Below are 25,457 nucleotides of genomic sequence, written 5' to 3'. Positions count from 1 at the left end.
ACCATTCGATGGATACAAGGATTTACCATTCATTGAAACATTCTCTCCACTGAGTGGTTGGCATATAAAAATTTAAAATTATTATTGAAAGAGGCAGAAGGTGTGAGAATGTGTCACACGTTCGTGAGGTTGACTAGCAGTTGTTGACTTACAACATCTGCTGTAGCATTTCCCCTGATAACTTTGATCTGGTCCATCCATATTTGTGTAGCAGTGGTGAAAATTGTGAAGAATGATGCTGGCATAGGTTTCCTCTCTGAAGTAGTGCTTTTACGTGTTTTATGTGAGAGCAAAGCTGACACAAATCAGCCTCTACAACCAGTTTGCTGATTGAGCAAGGTAAGAAGCAGTTGTTATCGTAGGCCTTGTCATGAAAAGAAATGCTGCCTGAGCCATGCAGTAGTGAAGGTCAGTTTTCCTGATCCCCAAGGTGAGAAGACAGAAGATACTGGAGATACTCCAAACCTTCTGAACATGGGCAGCAAGAATTTTAAAAGAGGTTTATGGTTTGGTCATCTCAGTTTTGGTAGTTCACAAGTGGGACAATTTAAAGGGGCCTCATTTTGAAGGAGTGACGACTTACCATTTTCTGAGAATGAGTTCCATTTTATTGGGGCATCCAACAGCGGAAGCAACAACAGTCATTAGTTGTTTATCAAAATGTTTTGTATATATGCCTGAGATGTTTTCACATTCATGCAGCAAAGCAGCTGCAGTTATTTTATGATGACACAGCAGGAAGGGGATTGCTTTAACTCTTCCACCGGAAAAAAATTTTGGGTGTGTTACTTGTTATAAAAGCAAGGAAAATCAGAAGCAAATAAAAAAGTCATAGCACATTTTATTTATTTGCCTCTCATTTTTCTTTTGTAACTGATCCCTAAGCCCTGTTGCTACCTGCTTTTTTTTTTCTGCCCTAGTAATTCTTGGGCTGTTTCCTACCCAGTGGCGAAGCTTCTGCAAGCGAGTGCAACCTGCCCACATCACGGGGTGGCTGTGGATGTGTTAACCCCCCCACTGCCAGGGTAGGGGAGGGGGAGGGAGCTGGACCCTCACAGCACTGGTTGCTCTGAGATAATTGGGTTTATTGTTGAAAGCACAAATGTTTCGGTTTTTTGGTTTTTTTTAAAATCTTTTTAAAGACTGATTTCTGCTGTGGGTGTTTTTTGCAAAGCCTGATCATCTAGAAAATAGGCTGTAGGAGCATCTGCCGCTTGAACTGCTTTTGGGGAGCCCATGGGAGCTACCACATCTGCCCCCACCTGCAGTTACATAGTGGGCAACTGGGAAGGACCCAGGCTAGCCAGCCTGCAGCTGGGACGGGGCACAGCTCGGTGCTGGTATTGCTCTCCTTACTTAACATGCTTTTATTTTTCACGGATTCTGAACGAGCAGCCCCCCGGGGGTATGATGGAGAAGGGTTTTTCTCTCCCTTAGGCACAGGCTGAGGAGTTTCTGGGCTCCAGGGTGCAGCGCAGCCCTGCTCGGGAGCAGGCAGGCAGGCAGCAGCTCCCAGCATTGCCCTGACATCTACTGGTAAAAGAGTTCTTGCAGCTTTCCGTGGGATGAAGAGTTTTGGCTATCTCTCCTTGCTCTTCTCTGCCCAGCAGCAAGTTTGTAAGGGCGAGGCTCCTTGGGGGGTTTTCTCTGCAGGCACCCCTTTTCCTTCACCTGGCAAACGGTGGCACGTTTGAAGGAGGTTGTGGTGGAAAAATTGGGGTTGTCTGGTCCTGAAGTGAGCGAGGCTGATGTCTGTGCCAAAAAAGTTCAGAGCAGGTCTCCTCTGAACCCATCCCTAGGGCAAGTGGGATGGGGGGGGCTGGGAAAGACGCCGTGCAGAAAAGGGATATTAATGCTCAACTCTCCTCGGTGCCCACTTGCTGAAGCAAGTGGGATGGGGGTCTGGGAAAGACACCATAAAGAAAAACTCTCCGGGAGCTCCTGCTCGAGGGCGTGAGGTCCGTGCGGAGCTGCTGAGCAAGGGCTGCCCACCTCCTGCCCTCGGATGGAGGGAGCAGAGCCGCTGCGGAGGCTGTGGGAGATGGTGGGTCACGGTGAGCATCACCCTGCAAGAGCAAGGTCCTTCCACTTGGCCTCCCTGACCCCCTCAGGTTGGGGGTGTTGGGCAAGGTGGAGGGCTGGGGTTGACTCTCCGCTTCCCCACGTCGGCCTAATCCACGTCACGAGCTGAAAAAATGGTCAACGAGTCCGACGTGCCGATGGGCTCGGAGCCGAGACCCGCGGGGCAGCTGGACTGGGGGCAGTTTTCAGCCTGAAAGGAGAGAGCAGGGGCCAGGGGTGGGGGGAGCGTACTTAGGTGGAGGTTGACAAGTTTTAAGATGCAAATGCGGGTCAGAAATTGAAAAGATACGGTCACTAGGCACGTCCGCTCATGCAGAGACGCTCTTGAGTCTCAGACAAAGGTTGTTCTAAGGCAGCAGCTCCATTCTGCCGAGGCTTCGGAAAATCCTTCCCAGGACCGGGAAAAGGGCTTTTGTGTAAACTCAAAGCTCAAATGGTGATGTCATCCCCATGCAAAAGGGTGAGAGTTAAACAGGGTCCCCCGTGGGTACGTGTCGGCAGGGCGACCCCTTGACCTTCAGCCATTCAGCGGGAACATAGCATCTATAAAAACAGACTTTGCTCAGGCTCCAGATACCTGCAGCATTGTGTAGCTGAGGCCACCACGAGAACGGGGCCGGAAAAAAAAGGAAACTTGCTGAAAAGCTGAACTGCAAAGATATTACTGTAGCTCAGCACAGAAAACATAGGTAAATAAAACAGAAGCAGGTATTAAGATGAATCTTCAGAAACCTGGCTTTGCAAAGGAGTCCTACAGCTTCTGAAGTCTGTGGCACTGCTGCCAGCCACATCGATGCATGCGGGATTGAAGAGTGACTGTCTTTAATATCCCAGCTTCTTGCATGCTGCATGTCACGTTGGGTGGAAAGGACAAGTGAAATATTGGCTACAAAACAGCTTCTGTGGATAGTGGATTCTTTTGTTGTTGTTGTTTTGTGCGATAAGTTTTCTTTATGTTGACAGTGATACCAATACAGGCTTCGTGGGGGGTGTCTGTGTTAAGATAGGACAGAAACTAGGGGAGAGAGGATTTGGGCTCTTTTAAGCTGGTAAAGGCCAGCAAGGCATCTTGTCAGAGCACAAACCTACTTCATTTTCTTGGAAATCCTGGCCATGCTGTCTGAAAAGCCTCATGCTGCACAGACTAATGACCAATGTGTAAGCAGTTGGGCTTGTCCATACATGGGTCTATCAGTGCAGTACACAACCCAGGAGACTCATCTATTTTGGTCTAACTCAGTTGCATAAGGCTCTTCCCACAACAAGCATGGTTAATAATTTTGAGAAGGTCAACTGAGCAGTTGTCAAGTCCTCAGCTCTTCCAAGCAGGCCTGGATATGTGCCACGTAGACCAGAAAGTCCTCCAAGGAGCTGTGGGCTTGTCTGGAATGTCACAAAACGCCCTCATTGTTCTGCCTTTCAGTGTGGTTTAAAAATGAAATACCATATTCTCCATTTGAAGTTCACTCTCTCAGTCTATTGGCCTCTGACCCCTTCCATGAAATTGTTAGCAAATATAATAATTGCGAAGAGGACTTTTATTTTTTTTGTTTGCTGCCTACACTGACCCATTAACTACTGGATCGCTGGCGGTAGAAAAACTTTGTGTGAGCCATGATAAAGCCATCAGCATTGGGTGATGCGCTCCAGATGAGTTATCCCTGGTGGGTGGAGGAGCATCACAGGGGACTACAGGTGTGTTGTGAAATGACACATGGGATTCCCACAATGCTCCCAAGGTCAGGAAGGGCCAAAAGAATCCAGGTGTTTCTAAATTTAGGATTCCTGGTCATAAAACTCCAAAATGCCACTTTAAAATGAAAACAAATGCAGCTGATTATCCAGTGAAGGCAAGAGACCAAACTGCATAGTCTCTACTTAATTTTTGTAATATCTGTTATTTCTGAATTTTTGAGTTTTATGTTATTTGCTCTGAATAGTGATGCATTTTTTTATTGCTATTAGTTATTAAAATGACACATTAATTGTTTCTGTAATTAAAAATGTGTTCAACTCTCCTCTGTGCCAGCATTTGTGACATTCAGAAGTCATAAACATCAACCACTCCATCATTTTTGCTCTAAACATGTCCTAGAAAAGTCATTTCATACCAAAGCCAGACTAAGAAATGCATCACAGCAGCATTTTAGAAGTTCTCTCATGAGGCTTAAAGGACATTAAAACTCTTCCCTTGACCCTTCCCACCAGGTGGATACTTTGATTAGTAAACTTAGCCACCGACTGGCCACCAAAGATCATTGGAGTAATGATCCGTGACATATAATACTCAAAAAGTTAGCAGACAAAAGCTGGCGGAGGCTGCATGCTGTGAAATCTCAAGGACTATCATCGTTTCAGGCATTTGAATTTTGAACGTTTCAAGCCCCTTTCCATCTGGTAGGCTACAAGCAATAGTAAGCCACAGGCTTGACCTTGAAATTATTGGTTGGCGTTTTGTGGTCTTTGAGATGCCAGATGAGGAGAACGGCCCTCTCTGCCTACCCCCAGCCTGAAGCCGGCATGTGACCTCCCTTTGACAGGCTACTACCACGAGCAAACAAAATATTTGGCTTACAGTTGGGAGAACAGAGTTTCTAGCGTTGTCGAAGCTTTGCAGATTTTATCATGCTAATAAAACCGAGCAGATGAGAGGGGCCTAGCTCAAGCAGCAGGTCTTGTTCTAGCAAAGAACAAGGTAGCTGTGGCTCCTACCCACGCTGGTGATTTTTGTTCCAGTGCCGGTACCACCTAGAACATTTGATGCAAAGAAAGGCTGATTTTTGTCTTTGTGGTTATGCTGCAGGGAATGACCATCCGTCCTCTCGTTGACTTGTTGGCTGTCAAGAGGAAAAGAGAGAGTGCTCCCACAGTGGGAGAGCAGATCCATATTCGGGTAAGTGATGCATCCATCAACACGCGGCCAGAGCTTTCCAATACACTTTGCCGATGCGGTGTTCCTCCAGGGACTCTACAGCCCTGCAATTGTACCTGAATCCTCTGCAGGTCAGTCCCTTTCCAGTTTTAAAGTGTTATGCGGCTTCCTAACCGTGGGTTATTATTTACGTTGGAATAGCACCCGTCACCACCGTTGGTTTGGATATTTTTGAAAAGAAAAAAAAAAAATTTTTAGAAAAGGGAGGGTAAGGTTAGCACTATATTGGAGGGAACCACTAGAAGTGCCCCATCCCTGGCAGTGTTCAAGGCCAGGTTGGATGGGGCTTGGAGCAACCTGGTCAGGTGGAAGGTGTCCCTGCCCAAGGCAGGGGGGTTGGAACTGGATAATCTTTAAGGTCCCTTCCAACCCAAACTGTTCCATGATTCTAAGTCCATAACCCAAAGGTGGAGTTTAGTTCACCTTGCTCTCGCCATCCAAATATATGCTTTTCTAGTTATGGAGGACTTCTTCAGAGAGCGGGGCAGCTCCATGAGAAAGCAAGGTGTTCTGCGCACCTAGCTGAGGCTTTGTGTTTGCATCTGCATCCAATGTAAAATTATGTTTCTAAATCTAATTGTTTATGCCCAGTCATATTTCTGTGGGTATAAGTCCTCTGGGAATATTTTTGTCTTCTTTTTGGGTGGCTAGATATAAAGACATAGGTCTGAGGACATTTATAAAAACTGTTTGGCATCCTCACAATTAGGTTGTATTACAGGGCTTTGTCTAGGGTTAACAGAACAGTTTAATAGGCTGAAGAGTCTTTTCCTATCATCAATAGAGAGTATTTTCTTCTTTTGTTAGTGCGTGAATAGTAAATCATCCCTGGAAATGTATTTATTAGGAAACGTGAGCTGAAAATGGCTATGTACCAATTAAGTGAAGTAGAGAAAGTAACAATGCAGATAGTTGGAAATCAGGGACCCAGAAGCAGCTTTCTTCCTCAAATTTGTTTCTCCATCTGGATAGTCGGGACATTCTTGCTTGCAAAAGTGATGATTGGTGGTAGTGGTGGGGTGTGTGTGTGTGTCATTTGCTGGTCCTCACACCATACAGCTGCTCATAGCAATGCGAGGACTCTAAACCTGTACCAGGCTGCAGGGCCGAGTGAACCGCTCTGAAATTTTTCTGCCTCTGACCCCACAAAATTTTTTTTGAAAAATGAGAGCTGGAGGAAGCTTCAGGGACATTGGTACCTGAGTGCAGAGGGGCGTTGACCTGCAGGAGAGCAGAGCCCTCTCCCAGTTTAGAGGTGCCAGTAGGAGGGAAAACAATTTGGGAAATCACAGAGATTTAACTTCCAGGTGGAAAAATCAACCTGTCTGGAATTTTTAATATAATTTTAAGCAATAATAATGTTTTTGTATAAGGCACAATATGGCCAATGATTTCATTTCGTGTGGGAAGTGTCTGGGGGAAGGCAGTATTTATTATTCAAGTCAAAGCATCATTTGTACGTTATCTACATCTATATCCTGAAGATACTGATCTCCTGAGACAAATTGGCCTCAAAACCCTCAATATGAGTATTTCCTGCTTTATCAAGGGCCAATATGCAGGACATGCAAGCCATCAGCCATCCTGTACATATCATAATGAGCAGATCCACGTCCCTCAGCGATTATTCTTTGCTTGCACAGACCTGAAAGCAAGCAGCCAAACCACTTATTGTACTCCAGAACCGAGGGATACTCGTGGATGCCTGGATGGGGAATTAGCCCGACATCCCCTCTTCTTGTTTACCGGTGCTGTGTACTGAGCTGAAAGCATCTCCTGTTTTGTCTGCTGGCTTTTGATGTTTGCTGACTGAGTTCATCACGTATGCAATACATGCAACCGGTATATAGCAAAATCCTCTCTTCTGTTTAGTTCTTGGATCATTTGCTGGCTGGCATTGAAGATATATCTGGACACTGGGGACAGTATTACTGGAAAGACAAGTAAGGATTTGCCGAAATACAACTGTGTACATGTGTAGAAAAAAATGAGGCTGGTTTCTATTCCCTAAGTTTCCACTGTGGGCAGCTGAGCCTTGTTCATCCTTGTGGCACCAAGGGGCAGCTTTTCCTTGTCCAAGGCGAGACCAGGTTCTCGGGGCGCTTCCCTGCTTGCAGGTCACCTATTGTACTTGAGCCTAAAAAGACTCCTTTCCCTTCTCCTGTTGTGTTTGTCCCTTCTTGGCCATCGAAATCTGCTGAAAATGAAAGGGCCATGCCGGCACGACACACGGCTCGTGTGGCTTTAGGCTGTCCCTGCCTGCAGTGGTGCTGCCCGTGCCCTCCTGCCCGTCTGGCCGTGTGGGAGCCGAGGACCCCAACCCAGTGTGTGCCCAAGTAACGGTACAAATATGAGCTTGCAGCACTCGGAGGGGCAACTGCTTGTCGTGGACTGACAAATTATAGAGGATCTCTACATCTTTCCGTAGCAAAGTGCTCAATTTTCATTAAGTTCTGGTAGATTGTACACATAGATTTTTTTTTTTAAATACAAATAACATAAAATATACCAATAGCAATCTCCCAGGTTTAATTCCTTGGCTGTGCAGATACAGGTGCAGCTACCTTCATGGTAAGGACTCCGATTAATGCAGCTGGCAGGGATTTTCTTAGGAATGCCAGTGCTTGGAAGTGCCACTAGAGGGTATGGGAATCGCTGCTGCTCAGGAGTGTCCTGGCTCCTCGCTAGCAGGTTGGTGAACAGTATTTGATACCAGCTAGATCTTTCCCAAACGTTGTGCTGCATTTGAGCAGAAAGCAAGAGGAAACGCCTCAAGAGGGAATCTGGAAGTGTTGAAAACTGTTGCATCCCTTGGGGCTACCGCATGTGCTTGTAGCACTTATAGTAGAGTTCATGACAAATCTGGTACTTTGGGGAGTTTTTATTGTATTTGGCAGAGTTTTAACATCTTAGCTCAGGTGCTGTAGTGCAGAAATAATTGAGGACTGACCTCTGGGACTGTTGGTTTCTAGAAAGAAGGTAATGGAATATAATGGAATATGGGGCAATCATGGACTATGAACCTGCTGGCTTGCTCAGGTCCATTTAGGTGCTGGGGAGAGGTGGGAGGAGGCTAAGCATGTCTTGTTTTGTTCTCAAACAGATTAGAATATTTCAACAGCAAATACCTGCAGAAGATCCTGCTTCGAGAATACGACCAGCCAAAATCGAGTATCGTGCTTCTCTATGAAAAGCTGGAGCGGAAACACGCCATCGAGCTGGCAGAAGCTGGGCAGCTGGGTCATGCTCCGTCTCATCCATCCTTGCTGTAAGTGCTCCCCTGTGGTCGTCCCCTTTCTGTCACTCCTCCCAACCCTCCCACCGGAGGGAACAGTTATGACAAGCTTTTGCAAACTTCTCTGCCTCCTTTGCTCTTCCCTGCCAGGCTATCCCAGGGGAAGGAACAACATAGCTTGGACAGATGCAAAGGAAACACTATTTAAAGATGAGTAGGCGGGTATTAAAAATGATCAGGTGGATGAGCAATCTACTGGCGTTGATGAACAAACAGTTTCTGATCTTGTACGTGGAGGCTCACCTGTATTCCTCCCAGAGTTACACAGAAACAGTGCTCTGAAAAAGAGGCTCTTGCACCCTTTTTTGATAGCTTTGCACCATTACGCATACTGAAGGAACAGACAGTGAGAACGAGCATCAGCTGAGACAGCAGGGTCAAATATTTGCAGGTCAGAATGGCTGTCTCATCTCTCGCCGATGGTTCCACCCTGCCACAGCTCCCCACAGCTCTTTTATCTACCAGGGAGCACGCGGATGGCACAGCTCTGATGCAAATACCCAATGCCCCTTCCGCGGTGACCTCCACCTGCAAGGATTAGCTGTTGGTCACGTGTGGTGGTGGTATCCGAAAGGGCTGCCGTGAACACTGGGCTTCAGGGATGCACTGGCTGTGCTGCTGTGCATCTTCCAAAATAAGGCGTTCTCATTTTCTTTGCAGCAACAACGACAGGACTGTCAAAATAGACAAAAAATTGGAGGATGCTCTGAATCCGGATGTCCTGGAAAATATACAGGAAATATTGGCAAGGAACCTGTACCGAATAAGGAGAACGGTATAACTCTTCCCTCAATCCGTACTTTAGATGTCCAATAACAAAAGTTATCTCATTTATCCTAACAGCCTGAGCAGATGTTATGAATATTTACATAATTACTAATGATATCTCTTTGTGAGCAGAGAATAGTTGGCTGTGTGAAGCCAGATCCAGTTTCCAAGTCAGTGGCACATTTCTGTTTGCAGCATGACAGCTTTTGAAAGGTTCACCCAGTCAGCCTATAATTTCGTGAAGTATTTTAGGCATCAGTACCCAGAACCAGAAAGGAGAAAGGAGGAGCGCATGGATCTTCAGGCATCAGGTTAGCAGATCCAGCAGTTGCAGCAGCTCCTGGTTACCTGCAGGGCAGAGCAGGGATGGGGTTATCCCCATAGGAGAGAGCACAGTCAGTGAGCTGCAAGTAAGAATTACTCTGCCGAGGTTTTAAAGCCGCTCGGCAGTTTTGCCATGAAACTGGTACAACTGGTAAATAACATAGAAACCACTTGCTGTTTACAGAATAACTCATGAATAATCTGTCTGAAGCTTTACACAGCACCTAGGACTGTGCATTGTAGTTGCTGTTCACATGGTGGTACATGGAGCCTTATCCTTAAAACCCGCCTAAGCCTTTGTTTTATGGATTACGCATGAAATACCGAGTCCTTGGGGATGCGGCTGGTGTGGGCAGCTCAGCACAGAGGGATCATCCACCCCCTCCTGTCCCTCTGCTGAGCCAAGGGAAGCAAGCAGATAAGGCTGGGAGGAAACCTATAGAAATAGTGAACAGGATGAAGATGAAGACATACCTCCTGTCTGCACTTACTCCTGCCTAAATCCAGCCTCACCCCTTGTAGCAACAGAGTTATCCCAACTCCCACTGATGTTAGTGGGAGATTTAAGTTTGGTTGGTTTAAGGCTTCTGAAGGAGGATGTATGGTTCCTGCGGATTGCATGATTTATATACGAAGGTGAGGCTGGTATAAAATATTGGAGTGCTGGGCAGAGGCACTGAGGCTGAAGACGCCTCGAGCAGAGTAGTTGCGCTAGGTCGGTGTGTCACTGGACTAAGAGAGATGCATCTCCGTCTCGTCATTCAGTGATCGCTTGGGCAATTTTGCGTAAAGAAGCAGAGTTTGGAGTCCCCCTCTTCCTTTCTTGGCTCTTTCCCTCCATCCCCACCTCTCATCCTTGAGTGGATCAGTTTATTCCCACAACTAGGCAGGGTGGCTACAGGGGGGTGAAGGACCCTGGAAGATGTGGGCACTAGAGAAGGGATGCGGCTGCGGAGGGATGGACAGTCCCACCTCTAGCAGTGGTCGTCTTCTTCTGCAACGTGCAGGGGCCGGCGTACAACAGGCACACTCTTCCCGGCGAGTCCGAGCCCGTGGAGCACGCCAAGGAGATCCTGATCCTCCGGCACAAGAGCCTGCGGGTGGAAGTGAGCGGAGGCGACACGGCCAGCTCCAGGAAAGAGGTAAGAGGGAGCAGGGAAGGCTTGGACCTGCAGAGAACCATGCACAGGCTGCTTTCCCTCTGCGGGTATAACAAGCGCTAGGACTAGTGCTGTTTATTGCTGGTGGTATTTCCTTTTAAAGACAAATCTCGTTGCCTTAAATTAAAAAAAAAAAAGTGTGTCTCAATCCTAAATTGCATTCCAGTGAGTAGGAAATACCGAGGGGAAAAAAAAAAAAAAAACACCCAACCAAACTCCTGACAAACAAACGAGCCATCTTGCGTGCAGTGCCGTTCGGTGCTTTGTGAACACAGGCTTCCATCCATGCTAGGAAAGTTATTTACTGAGCAAATGTTATTAATAGGGCTTCAGCCTGTAGATCCAGAGGTCTGGTTTTCCCATGTTTTCTTTTCTGGGAGATTTCATCGAAGGAGGGAATTTGGTTCCCCCATTGTCAGCTGTCCAGATGGACTGTAAATATTTGAAACTGTTCAGTGGTTTTTTTTCCCCCCAACTCTTTTTGCAGGGACAGAAACATTACTGTGAGCTTTGTTATTTATTCTGGAGGCGAGTTCTTTTTTTTTAAAAGCGGCTATGGTTCTGGGCAGACTTGAAGAAATTAAAATAGAGGGAAGTGTTGCGTACTGGATTCCTGGGAGAACCACTTTGAGTCCAAATTTACTGCTGGCACAGCTCTGTGTCAGTTCCTGTTCTGAATTAGAGGAGAAACAAGGTAAATACTATGTCTGTGCTGGTGAAGACTTTTGCTGACTTCTTTGGAAAGCAGTGAGAGAAGCTGGACCAACATTTCCCTGTGGAAAGACAAAATGGTCCAGGAACGGTGCATGAGGAGCAGGCTTGGTCTTTTCAGTTTCCCCCATCCTCTGTAACTCTTACTCTAGAGGAAAAGCAATTAACCCTCTGCCCCTGTATTTTGCTCCAAACCCCCCCAGGGTAGCAGCAGTAATTGCTGAGCCGTCCCTAAGTTTTACCCACTTCTCTGAATCTTAGGTTTGGATGGTTCGAGCTTGAGCACTGTCCAAGTGCAAACTGTGGTCTTTAATCTGGCCGGCAAGGCGCAATAGCTGAAGAGAACAGAATGACCTTTTAAAAAAGAAATAATTTATCCTCTTTATTTAGATAGTAATTTTCCACGACAGCGCAAGAACTCGGGACTGCCGCAGGCTTTCTTCCACTCTGATTTCTTTGTTCAAATGCCAGTCATTGAAGAGCCCACCGAGAACGGCAGTAACGCACCAAATGCCGCCGCTTCTCAGCCCTTCATTCACAGAAAGGTGTTCTGGCTCTTGCAAACAACTTAAAAGATTTAATTTGATCATTTACATGCTGATTGGTACTTACAATTCAAAATAGATAGGCAAGAACATGGCATGTTCCTGTAGAACATTTGGTATAATTAAACTTCAAAAGAACAACATCAAACTAGGGCTGATTTTGAGCACGACGTTACATACTTTAAGGACATTTGATTGTTAACCCTTGCGCTCCTGCTTCGCCCTTCGTTGCTGCTCCCATTAGGTACTGCGGTGCATTTGGTAGGAAATTTAGCACCTTTGGGAAGGCCGTTTCTCCTGTTACCTTGAATGCTTACAGCTGGCCTTTCAGAGAACAGAATATTTTTGGGGGGAATTGCAAAAGCAGTAGAATTCACTCCGCCTCTATAGTGACTCCTGGATGGGGGCTAATGCCCTATGGGGGTGGCGAACGCTCCTATGGATTATGCAAAATGCCAATTTGATGCTGAATACTGCTGTCTCATAGAAGTCATTTGCTGGTGCTAGTCACACCTCTTTATGGCAGCTACTTTCGCTTTGTGCCAGTCTAAGGGAAGCAGATGTAAATACAGAAAGGTGATTCCAGTGACATCTGTAAGGGTGACTCTAAGCCCAAGAAGCATCCCTCTGCACCCAAAAGGAAAAGCCAAGCATCTTTTGTGTGATCAGCGGCTTACCTGCTAATGTTTTTGAAGAGCTGCCTCATTTTACTGTGAATAGAAATAAGACTATACCCAAAAGTGATGGGATAATGTTCTAAAAGAGCCCTGGAATATTAACACGAGGTGGGAGGGTGGGTGAATGCTGTTACTTCACGCTGTAGGAGGACAGATTGCAGAATTTGTCAGCAGAAAGAAGGAACACTGTGCTAAAAAGTAGATTTCAGCCCATTAAAAGCAGCTTAATATTTTAAATTTTGGGGAAAAAATTAAGCTGCTCAGATTTACTTTCATGCCAAGTTGACAAGCAAGTGGCATTTTCCTATTTAAAAAAAGCAACGAATGAAAAAATGTAGCTAGTTAGCGTTTGAGATTTTTCTAGTTGTCAGATACTCCATCTTTTGTAGTCCCAAAGGGAAGGGTTTGGCCTTCCAGGTTTTGAGTCAGCAAGAAAAAACTAGATGCTCTTATGCCACTCATTTTTCTATTCTGCGTTTCACCACGAGATGGAAGCATTACAACTGTGTTTGCAAACCCAACAGGAAACCAAGAAACTGCGAAACAAACTTCAAGCAAAGGGCCGCTGAAACCCCTCTGGTGCTGGTGAAACGCCTGCACGTCTTCTATTGCCAGTCTATTTGAAAAAAGCTTTGGCGGTACATTCAAGCAGTTAGCTGTTGCGAGCTGAGTGAATAATTAAGAAATCCCTTTGGTTCAGTAGAAACACTGCTTTTTCTGCTTGCTGGCTGGCTGCATATATGTTTTTCTTTTTTTAGTGAAGTTGGTTAGTCCTTTGCTATTAAAATATGAAGCTGTTGTAGCTCAGTTAGATTCATCTCATAATTTATTAGGTGCTGGCTGGTCTTTTCCCCCTGTATCGGTCACCACAGAATAAGGTATGGATGGAAGAGCATCTTCCTATAGGTCTGGGGCTCCAACAGGCTGGGGAAGACCCAAGAGCGAAGTTCATCTCACCTGATGGACAACCCATCTCCTTCCACAGTCGGTGCGGAGAAACCGGTGCCCTCGCCAGGACAGGCACCGGTCCGTGACCGACCCCAGGCTTCGGCCGGGGCGAATCACTTCTTCTCTCTAACCTGGGTGGCTTTAGGTGCCTTGGGGTTCTACTGCACTTGAGGTCTCTGCCTTTGCTTTTACAGTTGTGCTGCGTTAGACGCCCCTGCCAAGGAGGGGTTGCAGAGTGAGTAGGGAAGGCAGAGAAAAAAGGTAAGAAAAGAACAGTCCTCATCCCTCCCGAGCCAACGGTGCAGGTTAAATGATTTACACCAGGCAGAAAAAACCTTGGCAGGCCTACGAGGTGACTTCAGATCTGAATCGTAGCCCAGGGGATTAACTCCAAGACTATCTCTTTCCAGCAGAAAGTTCGCCTTCCTCCGCCTAAGGACAAAATTCCTTCCGAAGGCTGCTGCTTCCTGGAGCTGTGCATCACGCTGGCTCTGAACGCTGTCCGGATTTTGGGCTTGCCTTATTTTAGGCAAAGATCCAACACAGAGTACGCTGGCAGGGCGGTTTCTGAGACCCAGAATAGCTTTTATTTACCACCGAGCACCCAGAAAATCCTTGCACCTGTAGCCAGGCAACTTCGTCCTCTTTTCTTCTGCCAAAACACGAGTACACTCCCCCAGAAGGAGCTTATTTGGAGCTGCCTGTAAGCCATGTGCGTAAATGACATACTGCCTTTGGTAATTATGTCGGAGCCCTTTCATGGAGTATGCTCTGAGAATCGTTAAATGCCCCTGGGAATGGCTTTCCAGGGAGCCGGGCGCTGCTGCTGGAGCTGGGAAGGCATTGTTATTAAAATGGTCAATAAAAGTGCGAACAAGGGATGGAGGGCATCGGTCCTCGTTAGGGGAGGGAGGAGAACGAACCGAAACAAAACAGAAAACTAGGCTGGGAGGTGTCCAGAGTTATTTTGGCAGTCTGGGTTTCTGGATCGAGGTGCCAAATCACAGCTGCGTAAGAGACTTATTCCCAGTTTACAGAAGCACCGAACAATTCAGGCAGCATTGTGCTACCTGATTTTTTTTTTTCCTCTTTTTTTTTTTTTTTTTCCCCTGAAGGGTGGAGATTAGCACTGGAGTGAAAGGACAGGGAGCTCGTTAGTGCAAGCTCGTTACCTGCCTCCTTGGCCTGCAGCCAAGGTGGGGAAGAGCCAAGGTGAGAAATGTCCATGTGCTGGGGACCGGCTTTGCCTCTGCCCCGTCCTCCCCGCTCCGGGGCTGCTCCTTCCCATCCTACCTGCCGAATCACTCCTGGAGAGCTCAGACCTCTTCCACCAACTCGAAACAAACCAGCGTCTGTAAATATTTCCTGCCATCTATTCGGTCTATTTTTAGCAGTAGTTCTTTTTGTTTTTCTTGGCAAAAGTAAAACAAATGGAAACAGAGTCCTTGGGGATTGCAAATGGCTTGTTTATGAAGCAGGAGTGTCATTAACAGACTCGCTAGCGGTTTTCATAAATGCATTAAAGTACTTTTCTTCCTTAATCACAGAAGGATGACTCCTACTCAGCGCGGGGCGTCTCCGGCCCACAGCCCAAGCTGTGCCGTTCCTTCACCGGTAAGCTGGGGACCTGGTGGCTGCCGGTGGGGATTTCTCACCTCCCTTCCTCACCCTGCCCCATCCCATGGGATGACCCAGCAGGTGACAGGGGAAGGATGTGCTGAGGTCCACGGCGTGTCCGTTGCGGGGCTGGGATTTGGGAGAGAGCCATGGCGAAGCCTCCTGCCCTCCCTCCCTCGCCGCGGGAAGCTTTGGGGTGCGTGTCGCAGGCAGGGCGGCAGGGATGTCGCTCCAACCCCGGGGGACAACGTGGGGTTCCTCAGATGAGCATCGTGACCGAGAAAGCAGACCCGAAAGCCTTCCCAGCCCCATCCCAGCCCGACCTGAGAGGAGATTCAGTGTGTGGTGGGATGCACGGCTGGTGGTGAAGGTGCTCCAGGCAGTACCTGGGGTCAGGTGCTGGGAACCATCGCAGTGAGATCCTCGTCCAGGCGTTTGACCTCCGTGTTACCCGTGTGCTGCAAGGGGTGTGTGAATTTACCCAGAGTTCTCTTGCCTCCCGTATCCAGCCAGGCAAGGGTTTGAAACTGGTACCGTTCTCCGTATTCCACCAAGCACTAAGTTGTTTGGCAGCAATTGCAGCTCATTCTGCCTACGGTGGTGCTAATGCATAGACTAAAAACTTATAAAAATGAATGATACTTCAAAACATGAAGTTTGTGCCCAAATGCTTTCCAAAAATTAAGTTCTATTTTTTTTTTGCTTGCTAAGTATTATTAAAATGCATTTTGAGAGGCCCATTAGCAGCACTGTCTGTTTTGAATATCTGTTAGAGAAAGATCCGTGTCTCAAGACCTCATGTTTTTCTAAGCCCAAGCTCAGTTTTTAGATAACTGAAAGCTTAGTTTTCACACTTAAAAAGAAAGGTTTAATATCAATGAAGCCTCACACAAAGTATAGCTGATCAAAACTGTAGACAGAGTCATTTCAGCCTCTGAACCACATGAGATGTTCAGTGCGAAACTTTACAATACTTGGCACAACACCTTTTAGCACAATCATGTCTGTAAAAGTGATGCTTGAAAAGATTCAGTGTTTGTTGAAAAAAAAGAAAAAATAATGTTGCCTCGCAATATGGGCTGAGATAGGTTAAGGGGCTGGGTCTAACATTAATGTACAGAATATTTCTTCATTACATATGTACTAGAAAAATATTTAAGAAGCAAGAAAATTTCTTTTCAATCTTTTTGTGTCCTTCTATTTCTAATGTTTTCTTCCTTTGTAATTTTCTTTAAATAGTTAACTGAAAACTTGCTAAATAAAGAGCTGTAGAACAGCTGGCACTTTCTCTGCACAAAAGTATCTTAGTACAGGTTTGCAAGAGTAGATGGAAGGAACACAATCGTGTGGCATTCGTGTGTTCACAACATGGACATCTGCTAGGGATGTAGCTATTTTAATCCACAGTTTATTAGAAATAGTTTAAAAAACCTAAGAAACCTAAAAAGTTTAAACTATGTTCTTCCTGAAGAAAAATGTAAGTGTAAGCAGAGCAAAGTGATAAAATCAGTATTTTTGGAAGGTTGGGTTTTTCTTTGCCCCAGGGAAAATGTGAGGACAACAGCCCCTGACATACCCTGGCGACAGGGCTGAAGGAGACTGTAACCCTTCCATCGTGATTGCATGTACATCCCCCCAGAAAAATCACTTTATGTGGCAACGTGACATTATAGGTGCTCCAGCAGGACACCTGCATCTTGAAAAGCTGTTTTAAAGTAGTCACTGATAGGAATTTTTGTTCTGTGGAGTTGATGGTGGGGACTGACAAAAGAAGGATGATATTCATCCAGATAAGTAACATATTTCAAAGTACAAAATAGGGTTTAAATTGTCTTTTTTTTTTTTCTTTTTCTTCCATTGAAACACTCATCTTTTTGTCTTCTGTTTTATCATTGAAAAGTGATCCTTGCAGTGGAATAGCTCAACTCCAATGAGCAAATGGCCACCTCGGTAGCTCTCGGTATTTCTTCATTCCTGTTGACCCACAAAGGAGAACATTTCTCATACAAGTTGGTGTTTTTCTTTTCCCACAGTGGGGAATGCAGAAAAGGTTCGGGAAGTGGAACGGAACCGGTCGAAGTCTGTGTGTGTCATCCCACCACCGCAGCCCAGCGGTACGGCCTGGGGTGAGAAGAAAGACACAGAGAAAGAGCTGACTTTGGAGATGTAAAAGCACAAGTGATGCTGCTGGCTTCCCATCGGGGATATGACTCTGTTGCATGGATGGGTACTATACATGTAGATAATGTATATAAGATGCATACCCAAAAGGACAGCATGGACAGGGCAAAATATTCTGAGTGGTTTGCATCGAAATGTGTGCTCTTATTGCACAATGCTGGTTTTTAATGGGAACCAAGGGAAAAGATGCACAGCTGAGCACCTGCAATGCAAGGTAATATCTGAGAGAGAATTTCTAAGAAATGTCTAGGAAAAATTTGTTCACTCTGGGAAAATTGCTGAAACTCTCTATGACTGCAAGAAAGGGTGTTTTAATAAGGTGAGATATTAGATCTTCTCATTAATCAGCAGGGTAGACTAAACAGCAGGGAACATTTAGATTATATATTAGGAAAAACTTTATAATCTCAAAAAGGGTTTTATTAGGCGATGGAACAAGCCACCAGGAAAGACAGCAGAAACAGCGTAAGATCTCTTCTGCTCCTGAGGAACTGATGGGTCCTGACTATGAACATTAATCACGTGAAGTCCCAAGTTAAAGCATATAGTTAAATAAGGTGTTGTGTCTTACCAGAGGGTCTGTCCCACACCTAGACACAGTTCTTCTAATGAAAACTTATTGCAGCTGTGTTAAAAGGGGAAAATAGATTCTCACTGTTTTTTTAAAATTTTTTTAAGGAATGGTTCACCCCAAAAAATAAAACGGGGACGCTCCAAACCCAGTGGCAATACCAGATGAGGGTGTCAGCCCTTAAATAGATGGGCAAGCCTTGCGCTGTGGCTGGTTGTTTGCAGCAAGCCCGCAAAGATTCTCTAAGCTGATCTCTGCTGCCGTAGCCGAGAGGTGCAGGGTCAGAGGAGGTTTGAGAGCGTCTCCTTAGAAGATGTGGCAGAGAGAGGGACCCAAAAGGCCCCAGGAGACCACTGCCTGCTACACTGGGGCCTTTCGCTTTAACTTAAAGACTTAAAATTGCGTGTGTTTGCTTTGTAATGACACGGAGGTCTCATTTTCATTTGAACAAACTCCTTTACAGTGTCCTGATATAAGCTGATGTAGTCCGTTTTGACTTGAAGGCCACTCTTCACTGCCCCATCACTGGAAATTCACCTCACTGCAAATGAAAATTGGACCTTTTAGCCTTATATGTGTATTTTAAGTGTGTATATACATATATGTACATATTTATTAATTTTAGTATAAGTCCATCGTCATCATCAGTTACTTTATCAAAATTTTGGTTTGTCTCTTACTTTAACCCATCTTGCGTGGGAGTCCTGGATTTGTCTACGCTTTGTTTAGAAAACTGCCCATCTTTGAATATGTTGTAAAACACAACATACATGAATATGTTGTAATGTACTACGTTTCTCTTTCAATTAAATATGCTGTGTTATGAGGTCGTCTAAGAGTTATGACCTCCTTGCATCTGCAACACGCTCACGGTGACGTCAGCAGTAGCTGGTGACACGTGGAGGTGCCTCTCCGGGTGTCATCGGTCCAGCACAGCAAGCCTGCTTTTTTTTGGGAGATCCGCTTTGAACAGCGGCACATTCAGCTCTGCCCCATGCAACCCTTGCTCAGTGATCGCAAGGTCCCGAGCAAGGCAAGTGATTGTAACAAGTGAGAAAAATGGTCTGTTTATTGGCGTAAGCAATTGCATACAAGTGAGAGGGAAAAAAAACCCCCACCTGAATCTGAAGGTCCTTGGCTATCTGGAGTTGAAATGTCTGCTGTTTAGCTGCATTTTAACGTCCATGGTGTTTAAAATTTCTCCTTAAGTTCTGCACAGTAAGTAGCTATAGAAAGATTTACTAAGACGAGTCCTTTTTATTCTGTAGCTGGAGAGCAAAAAGGAAAATAAATCAAGTTGCTTGCCAAGGAGTTTTTAACCAATTTTTTTAAAATTTTTTTTTAAATCAAGGATAGAAACTTTGTGAATCCCTTGGCCAATTCTTGCTTAGTGGTTTGGTTTTTTGTTTGTTTTTGCTTTTGTCCAAAATATCTGGATGTCTGTACCATCTTTGTCTTGTACAGCATCCTTCATGCTTCTGGGCATTGGGTACTTAAATAATGATCTTTTTTCTGTTTGAGTTTCCCATCGTCTAAAATGAGTTCTCTGCAATATCGTTATGTGCTGCCAAGGACCTTATCAAACAGTGGCTGTTTTGACATGTGTAGATTTCTTTGTAATACTGTAGCAGGCAACAGAAATGGTTAGAAAAATCAGGACACTTCCAGAAAATTGAAGTGAAATTTTATCTGATGTGGAGAAAATTAGAAACCGTTTTGCTTGCATTTTTTTCGAAATTGTACATTTTCATCTCACTTTAGCACGACGAGACATTTTGATGCCAGGGTCTCCCAGCTTCTAGCAATTCCAGATGTGGCTCGGCTCCAGGTGTGCGGCTCGGTGGCTCGAGGCTGCTCCAGCCAGCCCCGCATCCCTGTGCACATGCACTGCCGGATCCTGCATGGATCCCAGCCCTTTAATCCCTTTCAACCTTGCTTTGCAGTGCTGGGACCATAAATACCTCTCTGCTGTATTAACAATTTGCTTGAGCTGCAGAGAAGACAATATTCTGTGCAGTACATATTTTCCCAATGAGTCACTCTGCCCCAAATTTAACCTTGTAGATACTATGGATTTTTTCTTAAAGTTTCTTTACAAAATATAATAGCACAGCTAAAGCTTTCATGAAGTATTTTCCAGTTGCTTAGTGGCCAAGCCCTCTGACTAGTATGTATTTCAGCCCAGAATACCTTTGATAATCTTTGCCAGTATCCAGTGTTGGTGGTCTTAAAATTCTACAACCGAGTGGAAAACTGTTAAATGCTCAGGCTTCAGAGCATGCCTAATTAATTCTTTCCAGGGTTTTAGTCCTTTAAAAAGTGTTAAAAACATGGATTCGGTGTATCATTGAATATTGCATGGTTCTGTGGAAATAAATTGCATCAGTTTGATTCCTTTAGTAGTTCAGAGAGTTATTGCTCTGTGCTTACTCTGGAAGTTTACAGGAGTCTTTTGAAAGTTAAGGTTAAAATAGGCAAAAGTCACTAATGATGGGCAGTAGCTCAATGGCAAAGTGAGAGCCCAAAAACTACATCAGAAAGGTCTGGGCACATAGCTCAAGCAGCCGCATTTAAAAATCAGGCTGTAAATCTCCCTTGCACTCGCAACTCCAAAAAGCATTTGTGTTCAGCACGTGGACTTCTTTTTATTTTTATTTTGACCAGAAAATCACACTTGTGTTTATTTTATTTCACAACTGCTTCAGGAGATTATAATGGCTTAATCCTGGAAAGTACCGGCAACACTTAAGAAGCAGGTGAGGCAAATCTGAGCTTTTTTCTCTCCTGACATCAAGTACTGGGCGGTATTCAACCTTATAAGAAACATTAAGGATCTTTCAACATCCAGGCTTATGGGCTTCTTCCAAGAGACATGTAGACGGGAGAGATGAAAGAGGAGCATGGGATGGAGATGAACTGGTGATTATAATTTTAATGCAGAATTAAAGGGGCAAATGCCAATATGGATATCTATTCCTCTCCCTTCCCTGTGCAGTTCATACTGTGGGGTTGATCTTTGCAAAACCGTCCAGGGATGTTGGTGGCATTTCCAAGGCAAAGTTGGTAGCACTTGTCGTGGTCCGGATGGCTTTGCTCTCCTTCTTGGTTTCTTCTTGTTCTGAGATTTGTGGACACAATGATAAAGGCAAAGACCCAAGAGAGATATTCACCCCATCTACCTAAGGAAACACTACGTGGAACATCTTGTGGAGCATGAGAGATCGTCAGGGTAAGCTCCAGGTATGCAGATTGCCAAAGAGACTCAGAAAAGTCTCTGAAGGCAGCCCTGAATCACATCTATTTATAAAATTGCAAGAAATCTGCTGCTTTCAGCATGAGAGAGTGAAAATATGTTGACCTATCTACATAATATATAATTTTTCTGTAAGCATGGATCAAAGCACGAAAAATAATGATAGCTCAGACCATGCTGATGGAGTCTCTGATCAGTCAAAAGGTAAAACACTAATTCTGTGAAAAATCTGAGCTGACTAGCCACAGGTCCTTGCTAAAGTATATATGTTTTGGAGATTCATAATTTCACTTTAAAAGCTAAGGGGGGAAAAAAAAAATCATCAGGGTTAATTAGGAAAAAAAGGTCACTAAAATGCCTAGGATACAACGTCCCTTTCCTTACACATAGGTCCTAGGGCTGTCTGTGGTGGTACCCTTGTTCGACCTCTCTAGATAAGGGGAGCCTGAAGGCAGCTCCCCGCTGGCACCAGAAGAGGTAAGGGGGGAAAGGGAAGGTCGTTTTCCTTGATAATTGGTGTCTGTCTTCTGCACGGGTCATGGTGGTGGTCAGTTAATACACCTTTAGCGTAGCGCTCCAGAGATCCCAGCGCAAGCTGCAAAGGACAACCACCAGCGTTACTGGTTTCTGTAGGCTTAGACGGTGTGGCAGGCTGTTACTTTTTTGTTGGTTGGTTTGTTTTTTTTAGGATGGGGGTTCTAAACCTGTAGCTATGGTGCTCCAGGGGTGTTATATTAACTAAGGCACCGGCTAGCAATGAGAGGAGGCTGTAGACTGGTTTGGGACGATTTCTCCCCTCCATGGTTTCCCCCCCCAAATACCTGCCTTTGGGCTGGGGAGACAGGCAGAGGAGCTTCTGGTCTGCCCAGCGCCTATATATAGGGCAGCCTGTTTGACATGCAAAGAATTGCTTTGTAGGAGGACACAAGTGTGGTCCTAATAGTTGTTCAGGCCAACCGAGAGCTCCATCACCCTCTGGAGGTGCCTCCTGGACCTCGTGCTGAGGGGTGGGATGGACCGGGCAGAGCATCTGTGGGACCTGGGGCCAGTGTTGGGGCCAGGGCTTGCTGTTCCTGGCTGGGAAATAATTTATTTCCTTCTCTAAATTAAAGACTATCTCTGCTGGTAGAGTAAAATCAGGGCTCCTTGAGCCCTGGGTGAGGCTGTGAGGGATGGAGAGTGAAATCCCGTTATGTTAGGGAAATTGAAAATCTACTATTGATTCCAGGATTTATTCTACAGTATTTTTGTAAAATAAAAGCCCTTTTATTCCTGTTTTCTCCCCCTATCCTACATGTTGTAAATGCACAAAGTGTTATGGAGCTCATGCTGGGCAGATACTGGGCCGTCCTTATGGCCCCACTGTGCTTTCTTTATGGTCTCCCAATATCAAGTGCTGGATGTTGGATGTTAATAGTGCGGCCCCAGGTCTGCAGTCTGATCCCCAACACTCTACACGTTCCCACACAGAGTTCAGATGCAAAGGCAACATCATAAAGCAGCCCAGGAAATGATAAGATGAAAAAATATGGATGAGTTTATCACAATTTAAAAAATATTTTATTAGAAATTTTACATAAATTTACATATTTAGTATCATATTTACATATTTACTATCATTCTTTGATAGACATCAAAAGGTGTTTTTCCCTCCAAAGCAGAACTTTTTCTTTGAAAATTTTGAAATTAAACACTCAAAATTAAGAAATGCCCTTCTTAAAATTTTTCCAGAGGTGCTCACTCACCCCAGCCCTTCCTCAAAAAAGATTTGGTTTTTAAACCCCACGTTTTCTGATTAGTTCATCAGAAAATTCCCAGCCCTTTCTCACTGTGGAGGAAGAGAGGGGGGCTGGAATGATTTATTGGTGGCTTTCTTGCCATTTCTTCTTTCTTTTTTCCTTTTCTTTTCTTCTAGTATATGTGTGTCCTGTCTATTAACAAGGCTGTCTGTTGCATTGTATAAAATCTATATGAACAAAACGCTTGTACAAAAGAAAACCAAAAAACTAATTTAGACTTTGAAATCAGAATGTGTCTGAATCTTATAATTAATAAAGATGTTTTTTATTTCTGAGGAGTAAAGGAACTATTACTCTTATGACAAAAACATTCCTATTATAAAAATTTTAATTTTATCTACTTTTTTTTCCCAAGCACAAGGGAAATAGTGAAGCAAGGGGGGTGCAGAAGTTAGGTGAACCCTGGCTGAGCGAGTTTGCTCCTCTGGTAGCCCCCACAACCTGCTGGTGTGAGAAGCCAGCACCGTCTGGGCTGGCTGGTTGCAATGGGGTTGATGTCTAATGAAAGAAAATAATCAAGCTGAATGGAAGGAAACAGAAGGGGGCTGTAGTCCCATCACATGCATTAACTGTCCCCAGTAAGCCTGGGTGCTCCCATCGTGTGCTGCTGGAGCAGCTGCCCTGGCCACAGACTCATTGTCCATCATGTCCAGGAATTTTTCAGATCCTAATGGTGGTGGGCACGTGCGTGGGGGTGTGCCAAGGAGAAGGGAAAGCTCATGGCATGGAGAAGCGTTTTGACCTTGCAAACTCAATTCCTATTCCACAGCCTAAGAATTTGGAAAATGTTTGGCTGGGCACATAACAGCCGGTGAGGAGCCAAGGCTGGGCACCAGCAATGCTCTGCCTCAGCCACGCAGGCGTTTTTGTGCCAATGGGACTGAGAATTGCTGAGGACACCTTCCAAATGGCAAACAGCGCTAACTTGTGAATACGCATTAGCATAAATACAGCAATGCCAGATACAGCTGACTAAAAAGCACACACATAAATGTGGAAGCGTGCATTAATCCCTTTTTTTAAAATATACAAGTGCCCACTTTGCATTTTAATTTTATGCAATTGCAATGCAATCTGCAAAAAAAGTCCTCACTTCTGGTGTGCAAACCCTTGTCTTCACCGAGCTCCTTCAAGCATTGCCAAAGCTCCTCCGTCAGTCGTATTCAGCTTTGAGATATAGATCACAAGAGTGGATGGCAACCGATTTTCCTTGTTACTTCAGACAGGTTTAACCAGTATTACGTGTTAGTTAAATGGCAACTGATTGAAATTACACATATTGAAGATTATTTAGGTGATAGATACGTTGCACTTTGTATTTAATTAATAATTTTACGTTCGATACGAAGAAGTCGTCTCATTTCAGTAATCATTGCCTGCTAAGTAACCAGATGACTGCAAGATGGGTATGTTATTGCAGTTCAAAACTATGGAAAAAGAGTGGATGGGCTGGGAGGGGTTTAATATGTGTAGGAATGGGATGAGTGGAGGTGTAGCGAGGGTTGACCACAAGCACCTCCGTGCAAACCCATTGCAGGAGCAGGGATTGCTTCCAGTGGAGATGGCAGCTAAACACGGGAGAGTGAGTTAGTGGCTGAGGAGGGATGGTGCACGTTTATTCATGCAGAATTACAGGGCTGAGGAGGGCTCGTTTCCCAGGCGGCACTGCCAAGGCAGCGCGGGAGGAGCGGAGCTGCTCGTTGCTCCCCCACGGGCACGCCAAGGGGTTTCGGTGGGAGGCTGTATTGTGTCAGAATGATTTCTCTTCTCCCTTAGCTGACTAAAGAGGTTGCTTGGAAGAAAAGAGATGGTTAAGCAGGCTGGAGACGTGGTGTATATTTTCACCTCCCTGAAAACGACCTTTGTAGTGCAGCTCTCCCATCAGGTGCACATCCACCGCTCTGTGTCTGAAGGCCACGCAATGACGTCTCTACCTGCCGAGAGCAGCGTTCAGCCCTGCCGCGGGGACTCCCATCTCGTTACACTAACATCAGAAGGCGTTCTTCCATTTTAGCGACCAACCAAGATGTAAACCTAACCTTTGAGACAACCTGCTGGCCCTGTAAGAACAATGCGGAGGATAGAATAAATTATTATAATTTACAGTCTATTGTGCTCATAGAAGAAGAGTGAGCATATTCATCAGCCCATATGCCTCAACAGTTGGCTAGAAGGGTAGTCAAAATTTTACCCAACCCTCTCCAGTTTCCCTAACCAGTGTGCAGTTTCTCTGAGATACCCATATGTTCACAGTTAACTTTAACTATTAAATTGATTTGGAATTTAATTTGGCAACAAAAAAATCCCATAGGATGAGGAAGTCAACAGCTTCATCTATCCCCCTTTTTAGAACAGGTCATGACTTAGGCTAAGGTTAGAAAGTCAGAACTTGAAATTTTTGCTGTAATTCAAATTTCCTCCCCCAGCCTCCTGGCATGTCACAAGAATATAGTTACTGCCCTACAGAAATTATAATTTTCCTAGTCTGGCATCCCATTCCTGGCAGTGATCTACAGCAGATGCTCCAGCAGAAGACAAAAACATTACCAACCAAATGGCAATGAAATTCCATGCGGGAATGTCCTCGTCCCCAT

At 45.1% G+C, this 25,457-nt stretch overlaps 1 protein-coding gene across 1 annotated transcript in view; it reads left to right on the top strand.

The window, feature by feature from the left end:
- Positions 1 to 20,202, top strand: part of LOC104320922 (sodium/hydrogen exchanger 2-like) — a 34,000-nt gene extending 13,798 nt beyond the window's left edge. Inside the window, exons 6-12 of the mRNA XM_069811564.1 lie at positions 4,886 to 4,975; positions 6,887 to 6,957; positions 8,118 to 8,282; positions 8,970 to 9,084; positions 10,409 to 10,543; positions 14,990 to 15,056; positions 17,093 to 20,202. Of these exons, the coding sequence (XP_069667665.1) occupies positions 4,886 to 4,975; positions 6,887 to 6,957; positions 8,118 to 8,282; positions 8,970 to 9,084; positions 10,409 to 10,543; positions 14,990 to 15,056; positions 17,093 to 17,229 (780 nt within the window). The 3' untranslated portion in view covers positions 17,230 to 20,202. The remainder of the gene's footprint in view (positions 1 to 4,885; positions 4,976 to 6,886; positions 6,958 to 8,117; positions 8,283 to 8,969; positions 9,085 to 10,408; positions 10,544 to 14,989; positions 15,057 to 17,092) is intronic.
- Positions 20,203 to 25,457: the final 5,255 nt, after the last annotated feature.

The sequence above is a fragment of the Haliaeetus albicilla genome, chromosome 23 (genome assembly GCF_947461875.1).
Source record: "Haliaeetus albicilla chromosome 23, bHalAlb1.1, whole genome shotgun sequence".
Classification (NCBI taxonomy): domain Eukaryota; kingdom Metazoa; phylum Chordata; class Aves; order Accipitriformes; family Accipitridae; genus Haliaeetus; species Haliaeetus albicilla.
This window is presented reverse-complemented; position numbering and strand designations above follow the sequence as displayed.